The 24284-nt window shown below is 35.4% G+C and overlaps 1 protein-coding gene across 8 annotated transcripts in view; it reads left to right on the forward strand.

Annotated features, from left to right (window-relative positions):
* The window catches only part of PTBP3 (polypyrimidine tract binding protein 3), a 119140-nt gene extending 96728 nt beyond the window's left edge, over nucleotides 1-22412 (forward strand). For 7 of the 8 annotated variants that reach the window (XM_027034832.2, XM_027034833.2, XM_027034836.2 and 4 more), the window contains 7 exons: nucleotides 5901-5978; nucleotides 8632-8771; nucleotides 9022-9055; nucleotides 11839-11931; nucleotides 13031-13247; nucleotides 17155-17232; nucleotides 17375-22412. In XM_027034832.2, coding sequence (XP_026890633.2) covers nucleotides 5901-5978; nucleotides 8632-8771; nucleotides 9022-9055; nucleotides 11839-11931; nucleotides 13031-13247; nucleotides 17155-17232; nucleotides 17375-17507 — 773 coding nt within the window. In that variant the 3' untranslated portion in view covers nucleotides 17508-22412. The remainder of the gene's footprint in view (nucleotides 1-5900; nucleotides 5979-8631; nucleotides 8772-9021; nucleotides 9056-11838; nucleotides 11932-13030; nucleotides 13248-17154; nucleotides 17233-17374) is intronic. The other variant, XM_053204796.1, reaches the window with a different exon arrangement.
* Nucleotides 22413-24284: the final 1872 nt, after the last annotated feature.

Below are 24284 nucleotides of genomic sequence, written 5' to 3' on the forward strand. Positions count from 1 at the left end.
TTCATGCTGCCTTTGACCTACCCTGACTAGCCCTCAGTGCTCCTGATTCTTCCTATTCTATTTTTTTAAGGTTTTTTAATGTTTCTTTATTTTTGAGTGAGATGGGGAAGGGCAGAGAAGAGGGAGACACAGAATCCGAAGCAGGCTCCAGGATCTGAGCTGTCAGCACAGAGCCCAACACAGGGCATGAACTCACAAACCCGAGATCATGACCTGAACCGAAGTCGGGCATATAACCCACTGAACCACCCAGGCACCCCATTCTGATTTCTATAGTATTTATCACTTTCTTACTTGTAGTTTTTTACTGTATTTATTATTTTATTTTTATCACTAGAATTAAGCTTCACCAGGGTAGATTTTTTCTTCTGTTTAGTTTATATATGTTTATGCCTGACATGAAATAGGCATTCAAAAATACTTGTTGAAGTAATGTTTTTTGTTTATTCTGTTTTTCTTGCTGTTTTTGGAATTTAGTACTGTTTTGTGTTTGTATCTATGATTTTTAACTTTCATACTTACTTTACCAAAATCGAAAGTTAACTGATAGTATACCCTTTCCTTACATAACTTAAGAACTTTTAGGGAAGTTTAACTGCTTTTACCCTCTTTTACCTTCTCCTAACTCATGATATTATTGTTACATTTTAAAATTAAAACTTTTTTTTTAATGTTTATTTTTGAGAGAGAGAGAGAGAGAGAGAGAGTGAGCAGGGGAGGGGCAGAGAGAGGGAAACACAGAATCTGAAGCAGGCTCCAGGCTCTGAATGGTCAGCACAGAGCCTGATGTAGGGTTTGAACCCACAAACTGAGATCATGACCTGAGCCAAAGTTGGACGTTTAACCAACTGAGCCACCCAGGTGCCCCTTAAAATTTTTTTAATCAGGCAACTTGTTAGTATTGTTTTATATAATAAATGTTCGTTTAGATCAAACCATATGTAACTGTAGACTTTTTATTCTTTATTTTTTTTAATGTTCATTTATTTAGTTTCAGAGAGAGAGAGAAAGGGAGCGCAAGTGGGGGAAAGGCAGAGATGGAGAGAGAATTCTGCACTGGCAGCATAGAACCCGATGTGGGACTTGATCTCACAAACCATGAGATCATGACCTGAGGTGAAATCAAGAATCAGATACTCAACTGACTTAGCTGCTCAGGCGCCCCAACTTTTTATTCTTTCTTACAACTCAGATATGCCATCTGGATTCACTTACCTGAACAGTATCCTCCAGTATTCACTTAGGAAAGTCCATGATAACATATTTGAAGTTTTCAAATTTTTGTTCAAAAATGTCTTTATTTTGTTGTCAGTTTTAAAAGATGCTTTTGCTTACTATGGAGTTTTAGATCAACAGATGTATTTCTTTTTCTTTTCATTCAGTATATTAAATCATTTGATGATGTTCTGGTTTTCATTGTTGCTCTTAGAAAGTCAGCTGCGTCAATTTAACTACTGCTTGTTTCTCTCTGGCTATTCTTCAGACGTTTTCTTCATCTTTGATGCCCTGTGGTTTCAGTGTGATGTGTCTGTGATGTGTTTATTCTAATTGGAGCTTCCTTGAGCTTCTTGATTTGATGGGTCATTGCCTTTTATTGGTTATAGAAATTATCTTTTCATATATTTTCCCTTCCCACAATTTCTTTTCTTACTCTCTGAAACTTTGATTTGACCTGTTATACCCTCTTACTCTATTCTGAGGGTCGCAGACTTTCATATTTTCTATTTTATCTCTCTAAAATGCATTCTGAATAATTCCTTAGGACCTTTGATTTCACAAATCAAAGTTTTTGAAACTTTGTCTAATCTGTTGTTAAGCTCATCCAGTAATTTAGATTTCATTAATTGTGTTTTTCATTTCTAGAAATTTTATTTTGCTCTTTTTAAGTGTCTTCTGACCTACAGTATTTTTTGGCATATCTTTTATTTCTTCAAGTGTACTATCTAAAATCTTGATCTGATAATTCCTGTGTCTGTCTCTGTTAGGTTTTTCTCTCTTTCTTTTAAATGAGCTATTCATTTTACTTAGAGAACTAATTGTATGAGTTATTTGGGATCGTGGTATGCTCCTCCAGAGAGAATTTGTTTGTCTGCAAAATTAAAGGCTCTGTGTTTGGGACCATTTCAGTCTAAATCCATAACTTCATTAGTTTTATTTTGGACTCCTAAGAAATGGGAATTTGAGCTGCTGCAAATTGTCAGAGCTTGCTTTTGGTTAGGCCTTTTCAGCAACTTTTTTCTCCCTTTTCTACTAGACATGAAGGCACTTTTTCTTGCAGTCTTGTCTGAGGGTGAGAAGGGCAGGTTATTAAGGTGTACACTTCCAGATTAATGCCATAAAGGTCATCTATTGACTTCCTTCCTGGGGCCAATCCTGGAATTTTCATCTTGTCTACTACCCCATGAGGCTGATAAAACCAAAGCTCAGTTTCTTGGGGCTTGGCTTTTGACCTCGTTATTCTTTATCATCTTGTTGGCTGTTAGATTTTTTTAAAAATCTTTACACTCTTCAGGCATTTTCTGCATGAAGGTTGGTCTGTTTATTTAATCTGCTACTGAGTCCACATTTTTAAAAAATAATTACGGAGCATTATTTTTTTTGTAGTACGTACTCTCTGTAGTATTTTAAATGGCTCTGTATTTTGTCTAGCAACTCATAATTTAAACATTCTCCAATTTGGACATTAAATGTGTTTCTTTAGGGTTTTATTATTATAAATATTATTGATAAACTGATTTCACAGGTAAAAATGTTAACAATTTTTATTGCCTTAATTGCTGTTGTAGGGGTACATTTTCCAGATGTAAACAATTGTTAGTCACTCAACTCTTAAGCCTTTTTCATAAAAGTTTGTATAATCTTTTCATAATGATACTAACCCATTGTCTAAAGGTTACTTTGCTAAAATGTTTCTGTTTCTGCTTATTTGGGGGAATGTTTATTTATAGAAACTATCAATGATTCTTCTGTCAAATTTTAACAAATGTTCTTATTAATCATATTTTACTTGGGAGCAATTACTTAAAATTTATCCCTGTTAATTGTTTGCCAATTCTTTTATTTATCGCTATTTAGCATTCTGGGATACTTACCTCAAAATTTTTCCTCATTTCTCTAAAACCTACTAGTCTCGCAACCTCATAGCCCCCTACCATAGCCATCTGTATTAGTCTTTTTGTGTTTTTTTTTTTAATGTTTGTTTATTTTGGGGGCGCCTGGGTGGCGCAGTCGGTTAAGTGTCCGACTTCAGCCCGGTCACGATCTCGCGGTCCATGAGTTCGAGCCCCGCGTCAGGCTCTGGGCTGATGGCTCAGAGCCTGGAGCCTGTTTCCGATTCTGTGTCTCCCTCTCTCTCTGCCCCTCCTCCGTTCATGCTCTGTCTCTCTCTGTCCCAAAAATAAATAAACGTTGAAAAAAAAAATTTTTTTTAATAAAAAAAATAAATGTTTGTTTATTTTTGAGAGAGAGAGGGAGAGAGTGTGAACAGGGGTGGGGTAGAGAGAGGAGACAGGATCCGAAGCAGGCTCTGAATGCCAGCAGAGAGCCTGATGCCGGGCTCAAACCCACGAGCTGCGAGATCATGACCTGAGCTGAAGTCGGACACTTAACTCACTGAGCCATCCAGGCGCTCCAGTCTTCTTGTGTTTTAAAAATACCTCATTTGCCCTCCCCCCAATTTCAGTAGCTTACAGCAATTAACATTTATTTCTTTCACACCCCTGACATTTATGCAGCTGTGAACCCATTCTTGCAGCACTCCCTCACATGTATTTGTGATCTAGTGCCCAGTTTAAAAGTGTCATTACATTACATTACATTCTGGTGCCAGAGAGTAAAAAATAGGAAAGCTGATGTAAACCCGTAATGCCTCTTGAAGGTTCTTTATAGAGAGGTGGTGTATGTCATATCGCTGTGTACTCCTAATTAAGTGCAGTGGGAATTGCATAAAGATGTGTGCAAGTCACAGTACTAGCCAGAGTTATACGGAAAGGGCAGGTAAATACTTGGCAACAATAATGCAATCTACTATATATCTCTTCATATGTTTAACTTTCTAGCACAGATTTTCATAATTACTCATATCCATGTTGAAGCCTCTTTGTTAAGTCTTTATGCCTTAAATATAGTTATTTCTGTTGTAAAAATGAATCATTTTAGGAGCGCCTGGGTGGCTCAGTTGGTGTCCGACTCTTGATTTTGGCTCAGGTCATGATCTCACAGTTCTTCGATTGAGCCCCACATCAGTCTTTGCTCTGGCAGTGTGGAGCCTCCTTGGGATTCTCTCTCCCTCTCTCTGTGTCCCTCCCTTTCCCTCAGAATAAATAAATAAACTTAAAAAATCTTTTTAAATCATTTTTCTGTATGGTCTTGAACCTACTTGAATATAAGTTTAACAAGGACAGTTCTTCCTTAGCACTAGAAAAATGCTTGACTCTCACTGTGCTCTCAATAAATGTTACGTTCCTCTTACTTCATCACTTAATTCTGTCAGTTATCTCATTTTTTGTTATGTTCACTTAACTGTCAGTTCTCCCTGCCAGCTCTATCCCTGAAGTCTCTTAATGACTATATATTTTCTTGAGTTATTTTAATAAATCACAACTACATATTTAACAGATTCTGTTAACTATTTTTAATGAAGAGAATAAACTTTTTGAGTTTTTAATTCCTCTGGAAAATACAGCCTATGTATTTCTTCCCGTAAATATGCTCATCAACCTATCATTAAAAAGAAAAAAACCTCTCCCTTTGACTCTTAAAGTCTAACTTCTCGATATTGCTCTAAAACTTCTTTACTTTTTATATTTCTTATTCTCTTTGACTTCTCCTGAGCCCCCACCCACTTAAACACTGTTCCTCTATATCCTGAGGGGTTATAATTCTCTGTTTTGTTTTTTTTCTATTTCTAAGGCTGTTCTCTTTTTCTTAGAATGTTCATCTTCTTCCTCTGTCACTTAAATGTACTAATACTCCATTCCATTTTTGGAATCCATTAAAGTATCCATTAATACTCTCTTCCATTTTTTGTCTTCTGTCTTTTTAAAAAAGTGTAACTTTTTTTCATATGGCTTTCACGTTTATTTCTACATAGATGATTTACAGATCTGTGTCTTACTTTTTCTAAGTATGCCTTCTCATTTCCACTTGTGTCTTACCATCACCTCAACCTTGACATGTCCGAAATCACATTGTCTTGCGACTAGTATTGACTTCTCCATTGGAACTAACTCCTGTTTTTCTTGATGGTCACAGTCCCCAGGCTTCTGGAAAGAAAGGAAATAATACCAGCATTTGTTTAGCATCTGGTATGCAGTAGGCACTGTGCTTTTCAAATACATAATGTCTAGCTCAAGTTTTACTTCCTGAGACACCTCCAAACAATCACAGTGAATCCTCTGCATTTCCTTCTTAGACCACTTGCAGTACATTTGTGTTTAAACCATTAGGTCTTCAGTATAATTCATACAATTGTAGTTTGTAAGCCTTTCAAAAGTAAGGATTTTTATTTCATATTTTCATCACCACCGTACCGTCTAGGTATAGTACATTTCAGTAAGTATTTGACATAGAAATTTTCACATAGAAATAGTGCTCTAAATAAGGGCATGAATCTCAGCCTAAGTAACAAAACAAAATAAATGAAAATGAAGTAACTAGTAACTCAAAACTAAATAACAGCTAAGCTGTACTCTTGAACCTTGAGCCCAGGTGAAAGAGGTTAGGCTCTGGAAGGGGCAGAGGCTCTTTACTTACACATTAGGTATCACCTTTTGAACAAATCTTTATTCCATAACAGTATCTCTTTATCAATAGTATACCATCATAAAACTTTTTTTATTGCTTTGATAACCATATCTATAGAAGGTAGAATATTTACTTCAGCTTTTCTTCCCCATTAGGTGCACCAGGTATAATTTCTTCACCATATGCAGGGGCTGCTGGATTTGCCCCAGCCATTGGATTTCATCAAGCTACAGGTGACTTTTTAAAGTTGAATTTGAAACAGTTTTTTAGTGATCTGTATGTTCTAAGAGCTTATCAAGATGAAAAACATCACTATATTTGAAGGATTTACAATAAATGCATTATGTATATCAACCATAGGAATGGCTCATTGTATGATGCACAGCTTCCTTGTCTTTACAGCTCATTCCCTGTGGTTCCATTCTCAGTTCCCAAATTCCATTATATGTCCTGCTTTATTTATACTTGTTATTGACACAGATATACTATAGGTTGACTATATTAAGTAGCCTGACATTTGCCTTTTAGATTACTCTATGAATTGTATGAACTGCTTCTGTCTTTGCTAATAAGCTTATCAATTACATGTTGAATGGACCTGTGTCTTATTTACATTTAGGTTCTTAATGCCTTTGATGGCCTTCAACACATACTGTGCAGTCAGTAAATACCTGAATTAATACATATTAAATATTAAATCCTTTCTTATTAATGGTTTCAGAGGATTACCATAGAGAGTATGCATGCTGTTTATTTTAGGAGATATATATATTTTCTTAGCTAATAGAGATAATTAAGAGATAGCAATTGGTTAATACTTTGATAATGACTCTCTCACTCTTTTCCAAATAGTAAACAAAATAAATTCGATCATAAGTTCAGGAAAAGAAAAAATTTACTTTATGATTTTCTCTTTAATGCCTAAAGAAAACACTATGGTTGGTGATTAGAAGAGTGGCATAATGTTAAGCCTAGTGTACATATGACATTTCCAATTTCCAGCTGATTTATGAGTATAACTGTATTTTAAATTGCAACATAACTCCTTTCTGTCAGTAATCTTCATATTCTGCCCCTCTAATCTTGGAAATTTTAACTACTATCTTTGATAGAGAGGATGAAGTTGACTAAAAGAGAAAATATGATATGGTTGACATTTAAGTTTTATGTTTTTGGTGGTTTTAAGAAATCTTAATACATGTTTAATTAAATGAATATTCTACCTATTCCATTAAAATGAAGGCATTATACATTATTTTTATTTATTTGAAGCTCCCCAAAGTTTAATTGATAAACATTTGGGAGTAGTGATATATGGTTTCCTTCATCTTAGATATATTTTTTAAATTTTTTAATGTTTATTTATTGTTGAGAGACAGAGACAGAGCATGAGCATGGGAGGAGGAAGAAAGAGGGGGAGACACAGAATCTGAAGCAGGCTCCAGGCTCTGAGCTGTCAGCACAGAGCCTGACACGGTGCTCCAAAACACGAATCGTGATATCATGGCCTGAGCCGAAGTATGCTTAATTGACTGAGCTACCCGGGGCCCCTTGATATTTCTTTTTGACACACACCGTGTGTAAATCACCACAGATATTAAGGAAGAGGGGAAAAAATGCATTTAGGAGACTCCTGAGTTGATAAGACTTAAGCTTCAGTAGAGGGTAGATAGATACACACACACACACACACACACACACACACACACACACACCCGCATACGTACATAACATACTACACACCGTACCATATAGCTACGTTGTACTACTGGTGATATGTAATAAACCTACACAGGTTATTCAGAAGTTGCAGTGTTGGATTGGAGGGGCATGGGAAGAGGCCATGTAAAGGACCCATTGAATATCGATTTCATGGGGAAAATATCCAGCCTGAGAAAGTGGTCTGCAGAGTTTTAAAACTCAGGAGGATGATGGTCATAATGACCTCATTGGATGGTCAAGCAGAATAGTCTGAATGTAAACTATATTGTTTAATTATGTGATTTGTGGGAAAGTGACCAGACCGTATTATAAGGAACTTTGAGCTTAAAGAATCAAGAAATACCATTAAGGAACTGGTTTATTTTACATAAACTAGAGATTTTGCCTTAGATAATTTTTAAGCTGAGAACACAAATAGTAGGACCTTCTGTAAAAGTAAAGTGCTATTTTAGGCATAGGACATAGTGTCAATATTCCAGTATTACCAAACTTGAAATAGTTCTGGACTATCTAGGGGAATAGAGAGCTCTGAAAATTCTCACTACAGAAGAATACTGAACTCTATAAATCAATTATTGATGGTTATAATATTTATATAGCACTTTACAAGGTTACAGGTTTTTTTCCCACAAAATACTTCTCTTATACAGAATGTTTTGTATTCTGAATGCCTGGTATACAGTCCAGTGATTTTTAGTGAATTTACAGAGTTGAACAGCCATTGCCACAGTCCACTTTTAGGACATGTAATACTTCCTAGTCACAAATATGACTTTTGCTGAAGGGCTTTTTTTTTTTTTTTTTAATGTAATTTTGTGGTAAAAGCCAAATGAAAAAATACATCTACCTTATAGGGATGTGCTAAAATATCTTTGAAGAAATGGAGCGCTTAACAGTTGATAGATCCTCTAATGACTTTTAAGACCAGTGAATTCAGTTGCTCTGCAAAAGTCTGTATTAGAAATAACAGAGTATTGACTGTGATGATGTCAAAGAATAAGGATCTTGACTTCTAGGCTAACTGGCCTTTGATATTTTTATGGTAGCTTTGACTTATTTTCTTCTATATTTTTGCTTTCATCTTCATTTATTTACTTAAGTTATATCCAGTGTTGTAATTCCCCAGATAACCAGTATATGAAATGCTTTTGATGTTTTAAAAAGGTATATCAGTCCCAGCTGTTCCTGGAGCTCTGGGCCCTCTCACAATCACCTCCTCTGCTGTCACTGGAAGGATGGCCATTCCTGGGACTAGTGGTGTACCAGGAAATTCTGTTCTGCTTGTCACCAATCTCAATCCGGATGTGAGTTGAAAATTATTTTATAATTTTACTCTTTTCAGGAGGAGGTATCATAGCTTCTGGTCTAGGGTTATATTCAAATTAAAATGTTCAAGTTTATTTCAAGGATTTTTATTAAAATTCATCACTAGTATATATAGAAGAAGCATATAAAATCAGGGCTTTATACAAAGTCAGCTGCTGTTTTTATAAGTAAACTTACTTTAATTGTTTTACTTAGACACTTATATTTTGTGTTATCCTTTTCAAACAGCTTATCACACCACATGGGCTTTTTATCCTATTTGGTAAGTTCTTTTTTGCTGTTTTTAATGTCTGTAATGTGGATTAAACATGTTTCGTCATTCAGTAATATTTATCGATTGTCTTTATGTGCTAATAAATAGTGTGTTTGACACTGAAGATAGAGAAGGAAATAAGTAAGACTTAGTAAGTGATTACAATTACAATAAAGTTTTATGAAACGGGAAATAGAGATTGTAATAGGAACGTGTACTTAGGAGACCTAACCTAGCTGAGAGAATCAAAGGTGGTGTACCAATAGAAATGATAGTTAAGCTGACTTGTGAAAAATGAGTAAGCATTAGCCAGGCAGAAAGGAAGGGCAAATGTGCTTTCCCAGATGCTAGCAATGCGTGAGAGAGCTCCTGGAACATGGAAGTGAAGGAAGCCACTTCCCACTGGAAAGTGCTGAAGCTGAACAGATGAATACGGACATGGTCAGGAAGAGCTTTGTAACTAAATTAAGGAGCTGGATTTTTAACCTAAGAACAGTGGGAAACCGTTGAATAGTTTCAAGCAGAGAAGAGGCATAATGAGATTCAGGTTTTAAAAATAGTCTCCAGGGGCGCCTGGGTGACTCAGTCAGCTGAGCATCCAACTTTAGCTCAGGTCATGGTCTCACAGCTTGTGAGTTCGAGCCCCACATAGGGCTCTGTGCTGACAGCTCGGAGCCTGGAGCCTGCTTCGGATTCTGTGTCTCCCTCTCTTTCTCTGCCCCTAACCCCCTCACATTCTGTCTCTGTCTCTCTCAAAAATAAATAAACATTGAAAAATAAAATGAAAATAGTCTCCAGACCTTCTAATAGTGTTCCTCTCTTAGTTCAAAAAAAAAAATGTTAGCATGTACTCCTAATTTATATATGATTATTTATAAACTTTATCCACCTTTTACTGTACTCATTATGTATAGTATAATATGCACAAATAGAAATATAAGAACAACGAAATAAGTAATCAGTATTTTACAGATTTTTATTAACGGTGAAACTTCATAAAAAACTTACTAACATTTAGTGAGAAATATTATTTAATATGTTTCATTATTTAAAATCTTTTCCATTTTGAATCTGTATTCTCAGCTTTGATTCCAAGTTCACTTTATTTTAGTGCTTGATCTTAAAGGTTGTCATAACGGGAAATGATAGCTCATAAAGATAAGCAATTTAAGTGGAAATGTTTCATTGTCACTGTACCTCATGATTTAGTAATTTTTCAGTCTAATCCACTCGTTTTCATTGTACTTTACCTAGAAAAGTTCCATTTTTTCCTCTTGTTAAATAAATCAGCTGATGTTGACAACTGCATTAGAATATTTTTTTAACAAATGTGGTTAACAAATGGTACTCTTTATTTGGAAGTTTTAATAGGCTAGAAAATTGTTTCAAATTTTTGAGTGGATAATAGGTTTTTAGACGATCTTTTTGAGGTATAATTTATAACCATAAAGTTCACCTGCTTTAGGTACATAAATCATTGATTTTTAGTAAATTTACATCATTGTGCAGCCATTACTACATCCAGTTTTGAACATTTCTATCATCCCACAGAGATTCTTCATACTCATTTGTAGTTCATAAAAAAGTAAAGTTTTTATTCATGACACATTCATGTAATTTTCAGTAACAAAATTATGTATTAATGATAAATTTTCACATGTCTCTTTAATAACTAATGTACATTTCTTTCTAAAAGTAGTTAATTTCTTACTCGTTTAAAAAAATATCACCCTCAACTTGAAGAACAAATTGTATGTATTATTTTTTTAATGTCTGTTTCAGCCACTTGTCACTTCTGAGAAGGACAGCTAATTTGGAATTCAGAATACTTGTCTTTTTTAAAAGTACCATTCATCTCTGACTTTAGTTGCTGTTAGGTGCTTGCCCACCGGATAGCCAGCACTCCTTTTGTGTCCCTTGAAGATACTCATAGTCATTCTTTTTGTCACATAACAAAGTGTGGTTATGGTGCTACTGATATATAAGGGTCTTATTTTTATTATATTGGTGATACCCTCTAAGCATGTAAACTGCAATCTATTTTGATATATTGAATTTTTAAAAAACAATATTTTTCCTATTGTAGAAATTTCTGCCTATAATTTCATGCATATATTAAAAAATTAGTAAAATATAGTTTTTCATATTAGCTTATATAATCAACTCAGTATAAGTAGGAGTTTGACTATTTTCCCCCTACACCCCAATCATTTTACCAGTCCTTTGGAATATTAGATCCCCTTTGGGGAAGACTAATACAGAAAAATTGGTTGTATTGAGGTCAGTTGGGAGGCTGTTACGGTAGTTTAGATGTGAAACGATAATGGTAGCTTTGATGGTGGTGAGGATGGGGAGAAGTGGACAAATATAAGAGATATTTAGGCCATAAAATCAATGGATGCTGGTGATTGGGTGATTGACTAAATGGAAAGGAAAGGGAGAAGTTAAAAGATGAGTCCCAGGTGTCTGACTGGAGCAAATATATGAATGATGATAATATATATCGGTAGAGTTGGTGAACACTGGAAGCGGGGAGAGAAAAGGGGAAATGAATCCGTTTGGGACATACTAAATTTGAAGTGTTTATAGGACATCCAAGTGAAAAGGGTTGAGTACATTAATAGATCTAGAACATAGAAGGCAAATTTGTTAATTTGGGAGCACATGTGTGGAATTGCCCAGGGAATATGTATATGAGAAAAGAAGCCTTCTTTAAATGTATGAGTAAAATTGAACATTAAACAGGCATTTTTTTTTGTTTAATTAAGGTTTTGTTTTGTCTTTTCCATTAGGAGTATATGGTGATGTACATCGAGTGAAGATTATGTTTAATAAGAAAGAAAATGCCTTGGTTCAGATGGCAGATGCAAGTCAAGCTCAGCTAGGTACTATGGTTAATAGTAGTAATGAAAGCCTCCTCCTTTTATATGTGAATTTGCCTATAAAATAAATTTCTAGGTGGTAGGACTATCATTTTACTGAAGGGTACCTTCTTATGCAAATGTCTTCATTATTATTTGAGCCTACTTCTGGTTTAAGATTAAAAAAAGAGGGGCACCTGGGTGGCTCAGTGGGTTAGGCGTCTGACTCTTGATTTCGGCTGAGGTCATGATCTCACAGTTGTGAGATCGAGCCCCACATCGGGCTCTGTCCTGGCCATACAGCCTGCTTGGGACTCTCTCTTCCTCTCTCTGCCCTTCTCCCCTTCAGGCTCGAACTCTCTTTCGGGGAAAAAAAAAAGGTTAAAAAATAATTATTGCTCTTTGAAGTCTGAAGTTCGTTTATCTACTTTAACATATTGTTGATGTTTGGACCTTTATAAACTCTAGGTTTTTTCCATTAAGTATAAACTAATAAATGTGACTTTTTTTTGTTTCATTTAATTTTGTTTATTTATTTGTTTTTCTTCCAAATTAAGTTTTCTGTAACTGTTTCATGGCTTAAAAGTTTGAGCACACTTCATAATAATGGTGTAAGAAAGTTGCATTCCATGGCCTTATAGTTCATAGTTACAGTGGCTCTTAAAATATTACTACTCAGATTTTTTTATTAAAAGAATGTGTTGCCAGGGGTGCTGGCTGGCTCAGTCGGTAGAGCATGCAACTCTTGATCTCAGGGTTATGAGTTCAAGTCACTTTGGGCATGGAGTCTGCTTTTAAAAACAAAAAACAATGTGTTGCTTGAGATTAAAATACTTTATTCAATAGCCATTTCCTAAGCACTTGTTCTGTGCACTATGGAACTTTCTAGCACTCTGCTAGAAAGATAGTTATTTTTTGTTTAATTGCTTCTCTTTCATCATAGTAAAGTCATTTAATACATTTCTATATGTAAGAGTTTTTGAATTTAAAACTATTATAACACCCAGAACTGGCAATATAATTTTAAATGATTAAATAAAAGAATTTAATGATAATTTAGACAAATTTTACAAGAACTTTATCTTAATACCCAAACTTTTCTTAATTTTCTTCTATGCACTAGCCATGAACCACCTGAGTGGGCAGAGACTTTACGGAAAAGTGCTTCGTGCTACACTGTCCAAACATCAGGCAGTTCAGCTTCCCCGAGAGGGACAAGAAGACCAAGGTCTGACTAAGGATTTTAGCAATAGTCCTTTGCATCGCTTTAAAAAACCTGGCTCTAAAAACTTCCAGAATATTTTTCCACCATCAGCCACTCTGCATCTTTCCAACATCCCGTATGTACCTAATTAATTATTATTCATTTAGATGATTAATAGTCTACAGTATATGGTTTGGGAGAGGTAGAAACTCTGAAATTATTGTAACATAGCAGTTGTCCTAGTCACCAATTTCTTATAAGATTACTTATTTACCATCATGTCTTAAAGTCATATCTCTAGTCATACACCAAAAGTGAAAGATAAGTTTCTTTCCAAATGGAGAATTAGCAACTAGTTACCTTTCAGTTATAAAAGGGCATAAAAATAAGTTTATGCAGAAATATTCCATTGGTACATACTTGTTCATCCCTTTGTATAGAAGTAAAGAATTAATATAACAAACTCAAATAATTTATGTGTCTAAGAATATGGTAAAAATGAATTTTCTATTATTTATCTACAAGTTGCAAAACCATGTATATGTTAATTACTCTGGGGCACATAGTGGCTCAGTCAGTTAAGCATTTGGACTCTTGCTTTTGACTCACATCGTGAAGTCAGGGTTTGTGAGTTTGAGCCCCGCACCAGGCTCCACAATGACAGCACAGAGCCTGCTTGGGATTCTCTCTCCCTCTCTCTGCCCACCCCACCCCACCCCGCACCTCGTGCATGTGCGCATTTCCTCTCTCTCTCTCTCTCTCTTTCTCTCTCTTTCTCAAAATAAAAAATAAGCTTTTAAAAAAATAGGGGTGCCTGGGTGGCTCAGTCAGTTGAGTGTCCAACTATGGCTCAGGTCGCGATCTCACAGTTTGTGAGTTCAAGTCCTGCATCAGGTTCGCTGCTATCAGCATAGAGCCCGCTCCAGCTCCTTGGATCCTCTGTGTCCCTCTCTCCATCCCTTCTCCACTCCTGCGGTCTTTCTCTCAAAAATAAAATAAATAATTTTTTAAATGTTTATAAAAGCTAAAAATTACTTTATTGTGAGTACTCCATTTTAACCAGTGTTGTAAGAGACTTGTTCTTTAGTCATCATCTTTTTTTTTTTTAAGTTTATTTATTTATTTTTGAGACCGAGACAGCTGAGTGGGGAAGGAGCAGAGAGCAAGGGAGAGAGAGAATCCCAAGCAGGCTATGCACTCTAAGCACATATGAAGATGGCAGTTGTATGTAACGTAATCTAATACATGAAAAGAGAATAAACTTTGGAAAGAGTGGCGTTGTGTATGGCCATGTGTGTAGAAATTTAAAGACTTGAGGGAATGGAGAAGGGTAAAAAAGTTCTAGAACATTATTGAGAATGAGAATGGGGATGAATAGGAATAGAAAGTAATCACCCAAAATAATGTTGAGTGCTCAGGCTGCCAGCTAGTCTCTGGGTAGGCTACCTGAAGGAACCTTGAATCTGAATTGGACAATGGCTCAAATCTCATGCCAGCTAAGAAACTGGAGGAGTCCCTTAAAAAATCTCTAGGTTATGTGGATCTAGAAATGTAGCAGCTCATCATTATGGAGACAGAGCGACAACATATTTGGATACCAGGGCAGGCTCTTGTCATTATTACCTTCTTAAATATATTATCTAGGGGCTGGTCTCAGGTTGCAGCCTACATAGGATGTGTAGGCAGAAGAGGGAGAGGACATTAATATTTTCTGAACCATCTACCAAGTTCTGGGCACCATGCTGGCAATTTACATTTGTTACCTCATTTAATCTCCATATAATAACCTTTTAAAAAAATGTTTATTCATTTTTGAGAGATAGTGTGCACGAGAGCAAGGGAGGGACAGAGAGAGGGGGACAGAGAATCCAAATCAGGCTCTGCACTGACAGCAGAGAGCCTGATGCAGGGTTTGAACTCACAGACCAGGAGATCATGACTTGAGCCAGTCAGATGCTTAATTGACTGAGCCACTAAGGTGCCCCCCATTTTAACCATTTTTGAATGTGCAGTTTGGTGTACATTCACATTAAGTACATTCAGATTGTACAACCATCACCTCTGTCCATCTCCAGATTCTTGTCATTATCCCAAATTGAAACTCTGTACCCATTAAGAGTAATTCCCCATTTCCCTCTACTCTCCAGTCCTTGGTAACCACTATTCTTTCTTTCTTTCTCTGTTAATTCATACCTAAAAACCTTTGAAATAAAGTCATTTGTTTCATTTTATCAGTGAAACTCAGGTTTAGTACCTTACTCAAGGTCATATGCCAAATGAATGAGAAATAGAATGTGAACTCAGATCTGTCTCCATGCAGAACCAATCATTGTCCTCCTGCACCATCCTTACTGGCAGTTATGAGATGAGATACAGTGTTCTTAAGACAGTATGGCAGTTAAATCATCTCATAAGAAATTAGTGAATAGGACAACTGCTATGTTGGAATAATTTAGTCAGTTGACTCTCATGTGATAGGCCACTATATTAGTTATCTAAAATGTTTATTAGCTGATACTGTTACTGTGATTCAGGAATACAGAGTGGCTTAGCTGGTTAGTTTTAACTTAGAGTGTCTCAAAAATTTGAAGTTTTAACTGGGGCTACAGGATCCACTTCCAAGGTGGCTCACTTACTTATGAATCTAGTTGTTGACAGGCAGCCTCAGTTCCTTGCCACAAAGGACTTCTCCATATGGGTGTTTGAGCATCCCTCTGAAAGAGTAGCTGGTTTCTTCCAGAGCTGATGATTCAAGGGAGGGCAGGGTGGGAATTGCAATGTCTCTTAGCCTTAGAAGTCTAACACGTCAGGACCCCTGGGTGGCTCTGTTGGTTAAATGTCCGTCTTCAGCTTAAGTCATGATCTCTCAGTCGGTGAGTTCGAGTCCAGCGTCAGGCTCTGTGCTGACAGCTCAGAGCCCGGAGCCTGCTTTGGATACTGTGTCTGCCTCTCTGTCTGGCCCTCCTCCACTCATGCTCTGTCTCTGCCTCTCAAAAATGAGGGGCGCCTGGGTGGCTCAGTCGGTTGAGCGTCCGACTTCAGCTCAGGTCACGATCTCGTGGTCCGTGAGTTCGAGCCCTGCGTCGGGCTCTGGGCTGATGGCTCAGAGCCTGGAGCCTGCTTCCGATTCTGTGTCTCCCTCTCTCTCTGCCCCTCCCCCGTTCATGCTTTGTCTCTCTCTGTCTCAAAAATAAATAAACGTTAAAAAAAAATTTTTTTTTTAAAATGAATAAACGTTAAAAAAAAGAAGAAGAAGTCAAACATATTGTTTCTATGGTACCCTAAAGGTTACAGAGGACATCTCTTCCTTATGGAAGAGGAGTATCTAAAGGCCTTGAATACTAGGAGGCAATAGTAGTGAGGGGAGGGGGAAGCATCTTAGAGCCTGACTCCCACATACATGTATTCAGAATTACCCTAAAAGCCATTAAAAATGTAGACATCTGGTCAAGAGCCAACAAGTCAGAACTGGGAAGTAATTTTGGAAACACTAGAAGTAGTTTTGGAAATGCCATTAACATTAATTACTGAAGCCAGTGGTATGGGTAATTATCGCTTTAAAAGAAATACAGATAGATTTTCTTGTTCTTTAAATACCTGCCCGTGTTTTTAAAAATTTTTTTAACGTTTATTTATTTTTGAGAGAGAGAGCACAAGCAGGGGAGAGGCAGAGAGAGAGGGAGACAGAGTCTGAAGCAGGCTTCAGGCTCTGAGCTGTCAGCACAGAGTCTGACGCAGGGCTTGAGCCCATGAACCATGATATCATGACCTGAGCTGATGTCAGATGCTTAACTGACTGAGCCACCCAGGTGCCCCAATACCTGCCCGTATTTTATGTAAAAGATTTTAGACCAAAGTACATTGTTTTAGAACATGTATGTGTCAACTTTGAACATCTTTCAGGGCAGTTCCAAAAGCCCTTTCAGGGCTTTATTGTCTTAGAAATGTGAGCTACTCTGAAGGTTTGACAGTTGAAAATTAATCTTTGGTTCATTTGAGAACTGGGGCTAAGATAGTTGACACTCTCTGTGATGTTTTCACAGCCCTTCTGTTACAGTGGATGATCTGAAGAACCTTTTCACAGAAGCTGGATGTTCAGTGAAGGCTTTTAAATTCTTTCAGTAAGTCCATGCTTTCAAGAAATACATTATTTTAAGTGGTGTGCAAATTTTAAAGGTAGTTCAATGAAGTCTTCTAGGGTTGGGGAGATTTGCGGGTAAAATTAATTCTACATACTTTTTATATTTCTTCCATTATTTTTAGGAAAGATCGCAAAATGGCACTCATTCAGTTGGGATCTGTGGAAGAAGCAATCCAGGCCCTCATTGAACTTCATAACCATGACCTTGGAGAAAATCATCACCTCAGAGTTTCCTTCTCAAAATCTACAATCTGATTTTTCTGTGAATTTTTCTCCTAAGACTGGACCATAATTTCAGTAAAACCTTCAGACATAGACTGAAGCAACTCAAGACCAATTCTGCCTCTTTCACAAAAATAACTCTGAGTTTGATATCCAAGTATATTCAGAAAATTAAGGGACGTTCTTTTTTTCCATTTTTCCCCCTTGCCAGTATGTGATCAAAGGTTCGTTTTTTCCTTTGTACCTTAGTGTCTATGAAAATAACCTTCAGGAAAAAAAAATCAGGAAAAAAATTTTTTTAATAATTTAATTCCCTGTATTAAATTGGATTTCAAGAGGACAGTCTTTCTTTTAGTTTGGGTCCAGATCAGCCTTATACAACATTTCTAAACTCCTTTGTACTTTGGAAAAATTTAAACATACAGGCTTTTAAAATTACTTACAACAAAGTTTTTAACTTTATGATTCAGAAGTTCGACCCCTATAGGAAATTATGTTCACTTCTAAATTATATCAGTTGTTAGGCATGTATTGATAGGTATTATACATAAACAAATTGGGTTGTATTGGAAGAAAATTTATAAACTTGCACATTTTCTTTCAATTGTTTCTTTTTTTCACTGTAAGACACTCCTTTGAAGAATACATATCTTTAATTTTTTAAGACTATTTGGAGAAATGAAGTGTCTCAGTTGTCCCCAAAGGAAATTAAGTGGAATCCAAGATCTGTTAAGGTGTCAAAAGAAATAGTAATTTTATGAGGAAAAATCATGGTTTAATTTTCAAAATGATACTATTTGCCGAGTAATATGATCTTCGAAAATTTAAAAAGAAAAATAATCCTACTTATAAACTACTTTTTTATAATTGTTTTCAGAAAAAAAAGTTTACAAGGAAAATATTCAGGTCTATCATATGGTTTGACAGATTTTTTAAAAGTTATTTTTGGTAAGGTCTTCTTTTAGAAAAAATTAATCTCAAGGGTTTTTTGTACCACTATAATCTCTAATACTTATTCAGAATTACTGTCTATTTACTTAATTTCTTATTATGTGCCTTATTATGTGCTTATGATACAATAGGTTAGAATTTTATCTAAGTATCTTGAAAGCTATATTGTGGGCTTGGTGAGCATTTTGTTTTTTCTTTCCCTGTTTTGGTAAGGATTTTAAAATTTTTCATTGCAATTTTAAGTGGTTTTCAATAAGTAATAGTTTTTATTCAAATTTTTGGTGCTTTGGTGCAGAGATGGGGTGGGGAAGGGTGAATGGTTTGGGGAATAACTCAGTTGCACATCTGTAGGCCTCTTCACTTTGTGACCAATAGTGGTCATTGCCAGTTATAGCATACCAGTTTGGGACTATAAAATACAATTTCAGTTTCTGAATTTTGTCTAACCTTTATCACCCATTAGAATTTGTCTCAGGATTACTTGGTTTTTCTCAGTACAGTGCGATGCTCTTCTTTGTTAATGTAACTTTATTACTAAGTGTCCACATTATATGGGGTATGAGAAGGTGGGTCCTTTCTCATACTCTGTACCTTTCTCTTTTTGGTTGAGTGTAAGAATGCATTTTAATGTTACTTCAGTGATTCTATAATGTAAAATTATTTCTTTTTAATAAGAAACTTTGCATTTGTTCATTATTTTTTCAATGCTTGATTAGATTTTTTTAAAGCAGAATTTGTCATAGGGGTCATTTTTGTCCATCCCTTTTACACTTTTCAGATTCTCAGAGTAGCTCATCTCACCTTTAAAAAGAATATCTCCACTTCTTTACTATATTGCAGCCATTAATTCGAATGTTGGAAGATTTTTACAAAAGAAATTTTACAGAAAATTGGAGACTACAAAAGATACTATAGGTTATAAAAAACAGAATTCACTTCACACTGAGGAGCAGGTATCTGATAGACTAGGAAGGAGGCCACTAAATTGAGATTCATTTCAAATGAATCCATTTTAGCATTGGCTGACTAGATAGTAATAATTAGCTATATAGTTTTTATTTTTTTCACTTTACAAAATGTGTGTTTACACATTTTTACCCCTCTGGTAAGAGGGGAGAGGGAAAAAAAAAACTTCTTTTTTTTTTTTTTTTTTGAGAAATCTCCCCAAATTTGCTTCTTTTTTCCTTCCATACAGGCACTATTATAATTTTCAGTGTCACATTTATTGGATTATTTTGTTTGCTTTGAGTTAGGAATTACGGTGTAATTTTAATTCATGATTCTCATAACATTTAGTGTCAGTGTAGCAGAAAGGAGATAGTAATAGTGTTGAATGTTAATTTTGAAGTAGGAAATGGCCTTTAAATCTGAGAGAGAACATTTGAATCTTTTTCAGGGATGTGTGTGTGTGTGTGTGTGTGTGTGTGTGTGTGTGTGTGTGTAGGTAAGTATGTATACATATACATGCACTCTTCTAATGTACATACATATACACATTACATACATTTTAATTTATTGACAAAATCAAATTAAGATTTGGAAAAGTGAGATATTCTTGTCTAAAACAGTATGTTTGAAATCTTCAATTTGTGTCTGAAATTAGCTGTAGTGCATGGATATTGCCCATATTGAGTTATTTACTATTTGAATTATAGAGGTCTACAGTATTTGTTGGCATAGTTTCTGTAGAGAGATTTAAAGATATCAGGGTAGTGGAAAAACTAGATCTTCATACTTTTGTTTTGGCATACATTTATTCAGTATCTTCTAAGCAATGTTTATTTTCACTGTTGAGCTGTCATAGTATCCTATTTTTAAGTTTATTTACTTTATTTTAAGGACTATTGTCTTAATCACTTCTGGAGGTGTCTTGACTTGTACACAAAGTATATATATTCAGGTCTTCAAAAAATAGCAGTACACGTTCAGCAATAGCAATGTATGCCAAAAAGTTTGAGATTTAAATAACTTGCATAGCAGTAAAATGTGTTTTGTGTGAGATACAAATAGAAAAATGACCCAGTATCTTAATATCTTAATCAATAACTTACTGAAGAATATCAGAATTCCCCAGTAGCTCCAATAGAATGCCATATAGTCTTTAAAAGTAAATATTATGATGTTATTTTTAGTAATGTTTCTTATTCTGTAGTTAAAAGTTGCAGATCTCACAATTTTTAAAGACTTAATTTCTGCCTGCCTAATTCCTTAAGGGAGCAATGTCTTATTTGGCTCCACCTAGGATGGTGATCATTGGTTCTGCTTCAGATGATAAAGAGATAACTCTCATAAATGTCATTAGGCAGTGGAATTTATATAATGAATATATTATCATGTAATTTCTGGTCCCACTAAATATTTTTGGGCAGAAGGTGACAAGCTCAAAAGTATGTGTTTTCCCCCCCTTGAGTCACTTAAAAACCCTAAGTTTGCCAAACTATCAATCTATCTCTTAGAAAACCTAATGTGTACTGCTATTTTTAAACCAAAAAGACAGCATGACTATGCGTAAAAGCATTTTTCTTAGCCTTTCGTCTTGATCAGTCGTTAACAAGAATAAAACTGCCAGACTTAAAATATTCTATTATTGTGCTTAAAAAATACAATTTAGATTGCACAGAAGTTTTCCTTTAAAGAAAACAGAACTCAGCTGTCCTTCAAAAGAGCTGTGTTGTTATCTACAAGACTATTTGCAGTCTTTTTTCACAGCAAATTCTAACAGTTATGAATGGTTTAAAGAGTAGAAAATTACTAAAATATTAGTGGGGGGTTTTATAGAGGGAAGAAAACAAAACAGGACCAAAGTTTATGTGCCTTCTTCAGTAGTCTTAATTGACCTTTTCTTCCTATTTGAGACTAAGGTAGTTATCAGTATTCTGGTTTTCAGGAAATATGTGCTATAAAGTTTTAAAAGAATGTTATCTCACAGACTATTCATACAAGCAAAGAATTGTAACTGTAGCAATGAGGTTTCAGTTACACTTCTGCCTTTATCACATGATATTCATTATATAGCATTGTGCAGGTCCAAGAATGAGCCGCTCTAAATCTCTGTGGTCGTCATTTTTGTTTTTGTAACCTGAGGCATATGTTCCAGAAAACAGGGATATTTGTCTGGTCCAGTGACCTTGGTGATAATAGTCATGATCGAAAGCTGCTTATAGCAAGCTTAAGTCAGCACTGTAAACAGATTTTGTTTTTGTTGTTGTTATTTTCAGTTTTTGAATCTATGTAGTAGTTGTATTAACAAATATTTAAATAGATATTTTTGATGTCATTTAAAAAACAAAACATGCTCTGGCCTTTTCCCCCCTTACCATTGTTACCCAGATCTTTTAAAAATTCATCCCATATCCAGAAAGTACTAATTATAGATTGCTGACCAAGCAAAGTTTTGCATCAAAATGTCACCTCATTGCTCTGACCAAAGACTTAACTGTTCTGGTTTTAACTCCTCTCATTAAGCATTTTTTCCCAAGCTCCTTTCTGCAAGAAGACCCAGCGCAAAGCGGCCTTTACTTTCTACTTCCTATTGGTGAATAGACTACTTAGAGAAAATGGGAGTATAAATGTGAACAGAATGGATTAGGATGACAAGGGTTTGATGGGCATTTTCAGTACTGTATTTAAGAAAAAAAAAAAAATAGCACAGCTAGGAGCCTCTGACATTGTCTTGTGTTTTATGTGGTCTGTTCATAAAATTCCCTTTTTCAGTTTATAAGAATGTTCATCTAACAGAAGAAGATGCTGTAAATATTTGTAACAACATTTTTTTTTAACCAGGCCAAAAAAGAAAAAAAAAAAAAGGTTTTTGGGAACAAGTTAACATATAAAGTGGTTTTATATAAAACATCAATTGTCTTGTATATTTTGATAAGCAGCAGTACCAGCTTTCATTTGTAACACAGTTTGTGGTGTTGGAAGAAGAGGATTCTGTGATTAAGTGAATTATGTTATAAATGCAAAGAGAAGATAAAATATTAAAAACATATTTTCTAAATGCGTAGTGCATGGTTAATTCAAGCTTCTGTACACTACAGTATATTCCATTTTCGTTCAGTTTGTATATTTGCTGACAATTACTTGGTATCTCTAATCTCTTTTCCTAACAAGTATAGCATTGTAGCATGCCTTTTAATAAATGTCATGACATCTGTACTCTCTTAAAATTTTTCTGTGTTCTTGTGTCTGTACTTTGGGTTTCTTCTTGTCTTACTTGTAATTCTAATGATGTCATATTTTCTTTTCTTTTTCATAGCCATCCATCTAAACTTGTCATAGTTAGGGATCATAGCAAGCACATATTCATACAACTTTAAAAACTGATGAAACCCTAAGTCTGCTAACCACCTCTCTTTTAATTAATTAAGGAATGATTTTTAATAATGAGGGGCATAGTACTTTTTTAATAGTCCTACAATGCAACAACTTCTATGGCCCTCTCCCTGTAGCACAAGCATATTGGCACACTTGCATGAGTTCTCTTTCTCTCTCCTCTCTCCCTTTCTCCACCTTTCTGTGTAAGTGTCTAACACGCACAATTCTTCATATAAATGCGATTGCCAAACAAGAGTTGGAACACTTTTTCCAGTTCGGTTTTTGGCTTCCTGTGGGATTAGTATACATACTTGAAACGTGAGGTGTCATTCCAGACCAAATTTGTGTTGCTTTTAGTTAAAAGGTAACACAGCTACAGCTGCCTATATATTGCTTTTACTTAGACAAAAGTATTATTTCTGTGTTCTTTAAAGACCTATTGGATTGTAGGAGTTTTCTTTAATCTTTTACTAAGGATCTTTTGGAAGTGGGAATTTATTTTTAATGGAATAGGAAATTAGGTAACCACTATTGATCTTTGCTGGCTAGCCTGTAAAATCTCTTGTATCCATAAATGTAATTACTTTTTTTTTTCCAGCATTACAGACATTTTTATCAACAAAAGATAAAATAACACTATGGCCAAATGAGGTTTTAAACTTGCTTTTCTGTGAAATGCTCATTTACACAGTAGAGGGCTTACAACCATCCCTGAGTCATGTAGTTTGGAAATAAATGGATCTAAGAGACCACCTAGTTCAGTTTACACTTTTTAAAGATCAGCAGTGCAGAGAAGGAAGTGACCGGCCCAAGGCCACATGACAGTTAATTGCAGAATCTGGACTAGAACCCAGGACTCTTTGGCATTACTCAGTACTCAGTGTTGCCCCTATGGGTTCTGTCCTGCCAACTGTTAGGATTGTGATCTTGAATGTCTGTACGCAGGATTGAGGTACTTCTATGCTGTTCTGAAAGCTACTAAGACCAATTTGAAAGCATTGCATAGTGGTGGGGGTGTTTCTGCTGAAGAGTAAAAAAAATGCTTACCTCCTTTTGAAAAGTTTAAGCTGAAAATGTAATTACAAGTTGCAAGTTTGAGAACTCTTAAAAACAGTTGCTGTTTGTATTACTTTGCTAGGGCTGACATGACAAAGTACCACAGACTAGGTGACTTAAACAAAAATTAATTTTCTTAATTCTGGAGACAAGTTTCAGATCAATGTGTCAGCAGGGTTGATTTCTCCTGAGACCTCTTTCCTTGGCTTATAGATGGCCATCCTCTCCCCGTGCCTTGACATGGTCTTTCCTCTCTTGTGTAACTGTGGAATGTCAGCCTAAATCCATAAACCAAATAGTCTTAAACTCTTGCCTTCAATAGCAAGCCCCCAGAATGGATCCTGAGGCCTCTCTAGGCAATTCTAGTCTGAATACATGTGGCTAAAACTATCCTATAGCTAATTATTAATATGTAGGAACACATACACTGCAATAATTATCTAGTCTTCATTTTTTAAAAGATTTTTTTAAGTTTGTTTTTTTTTT

Source organism: Acinonyx jubatus, chromosome D4 (assembly GCF_027475565.1).
Source record: "Acinonyx jubatus isolate Ajub_Pintada_27869175 chromosome D4, VMU_Ajub_asm_v1.0, whole genome shotgun sequence".
NCBI classification, from domain to species: domain Eukaryota; kingdom Metazoa; phylum Chordata; class Mammalia; order Carnivora; family Felidae; genus Acinonyx; species Acinonyx jubatus.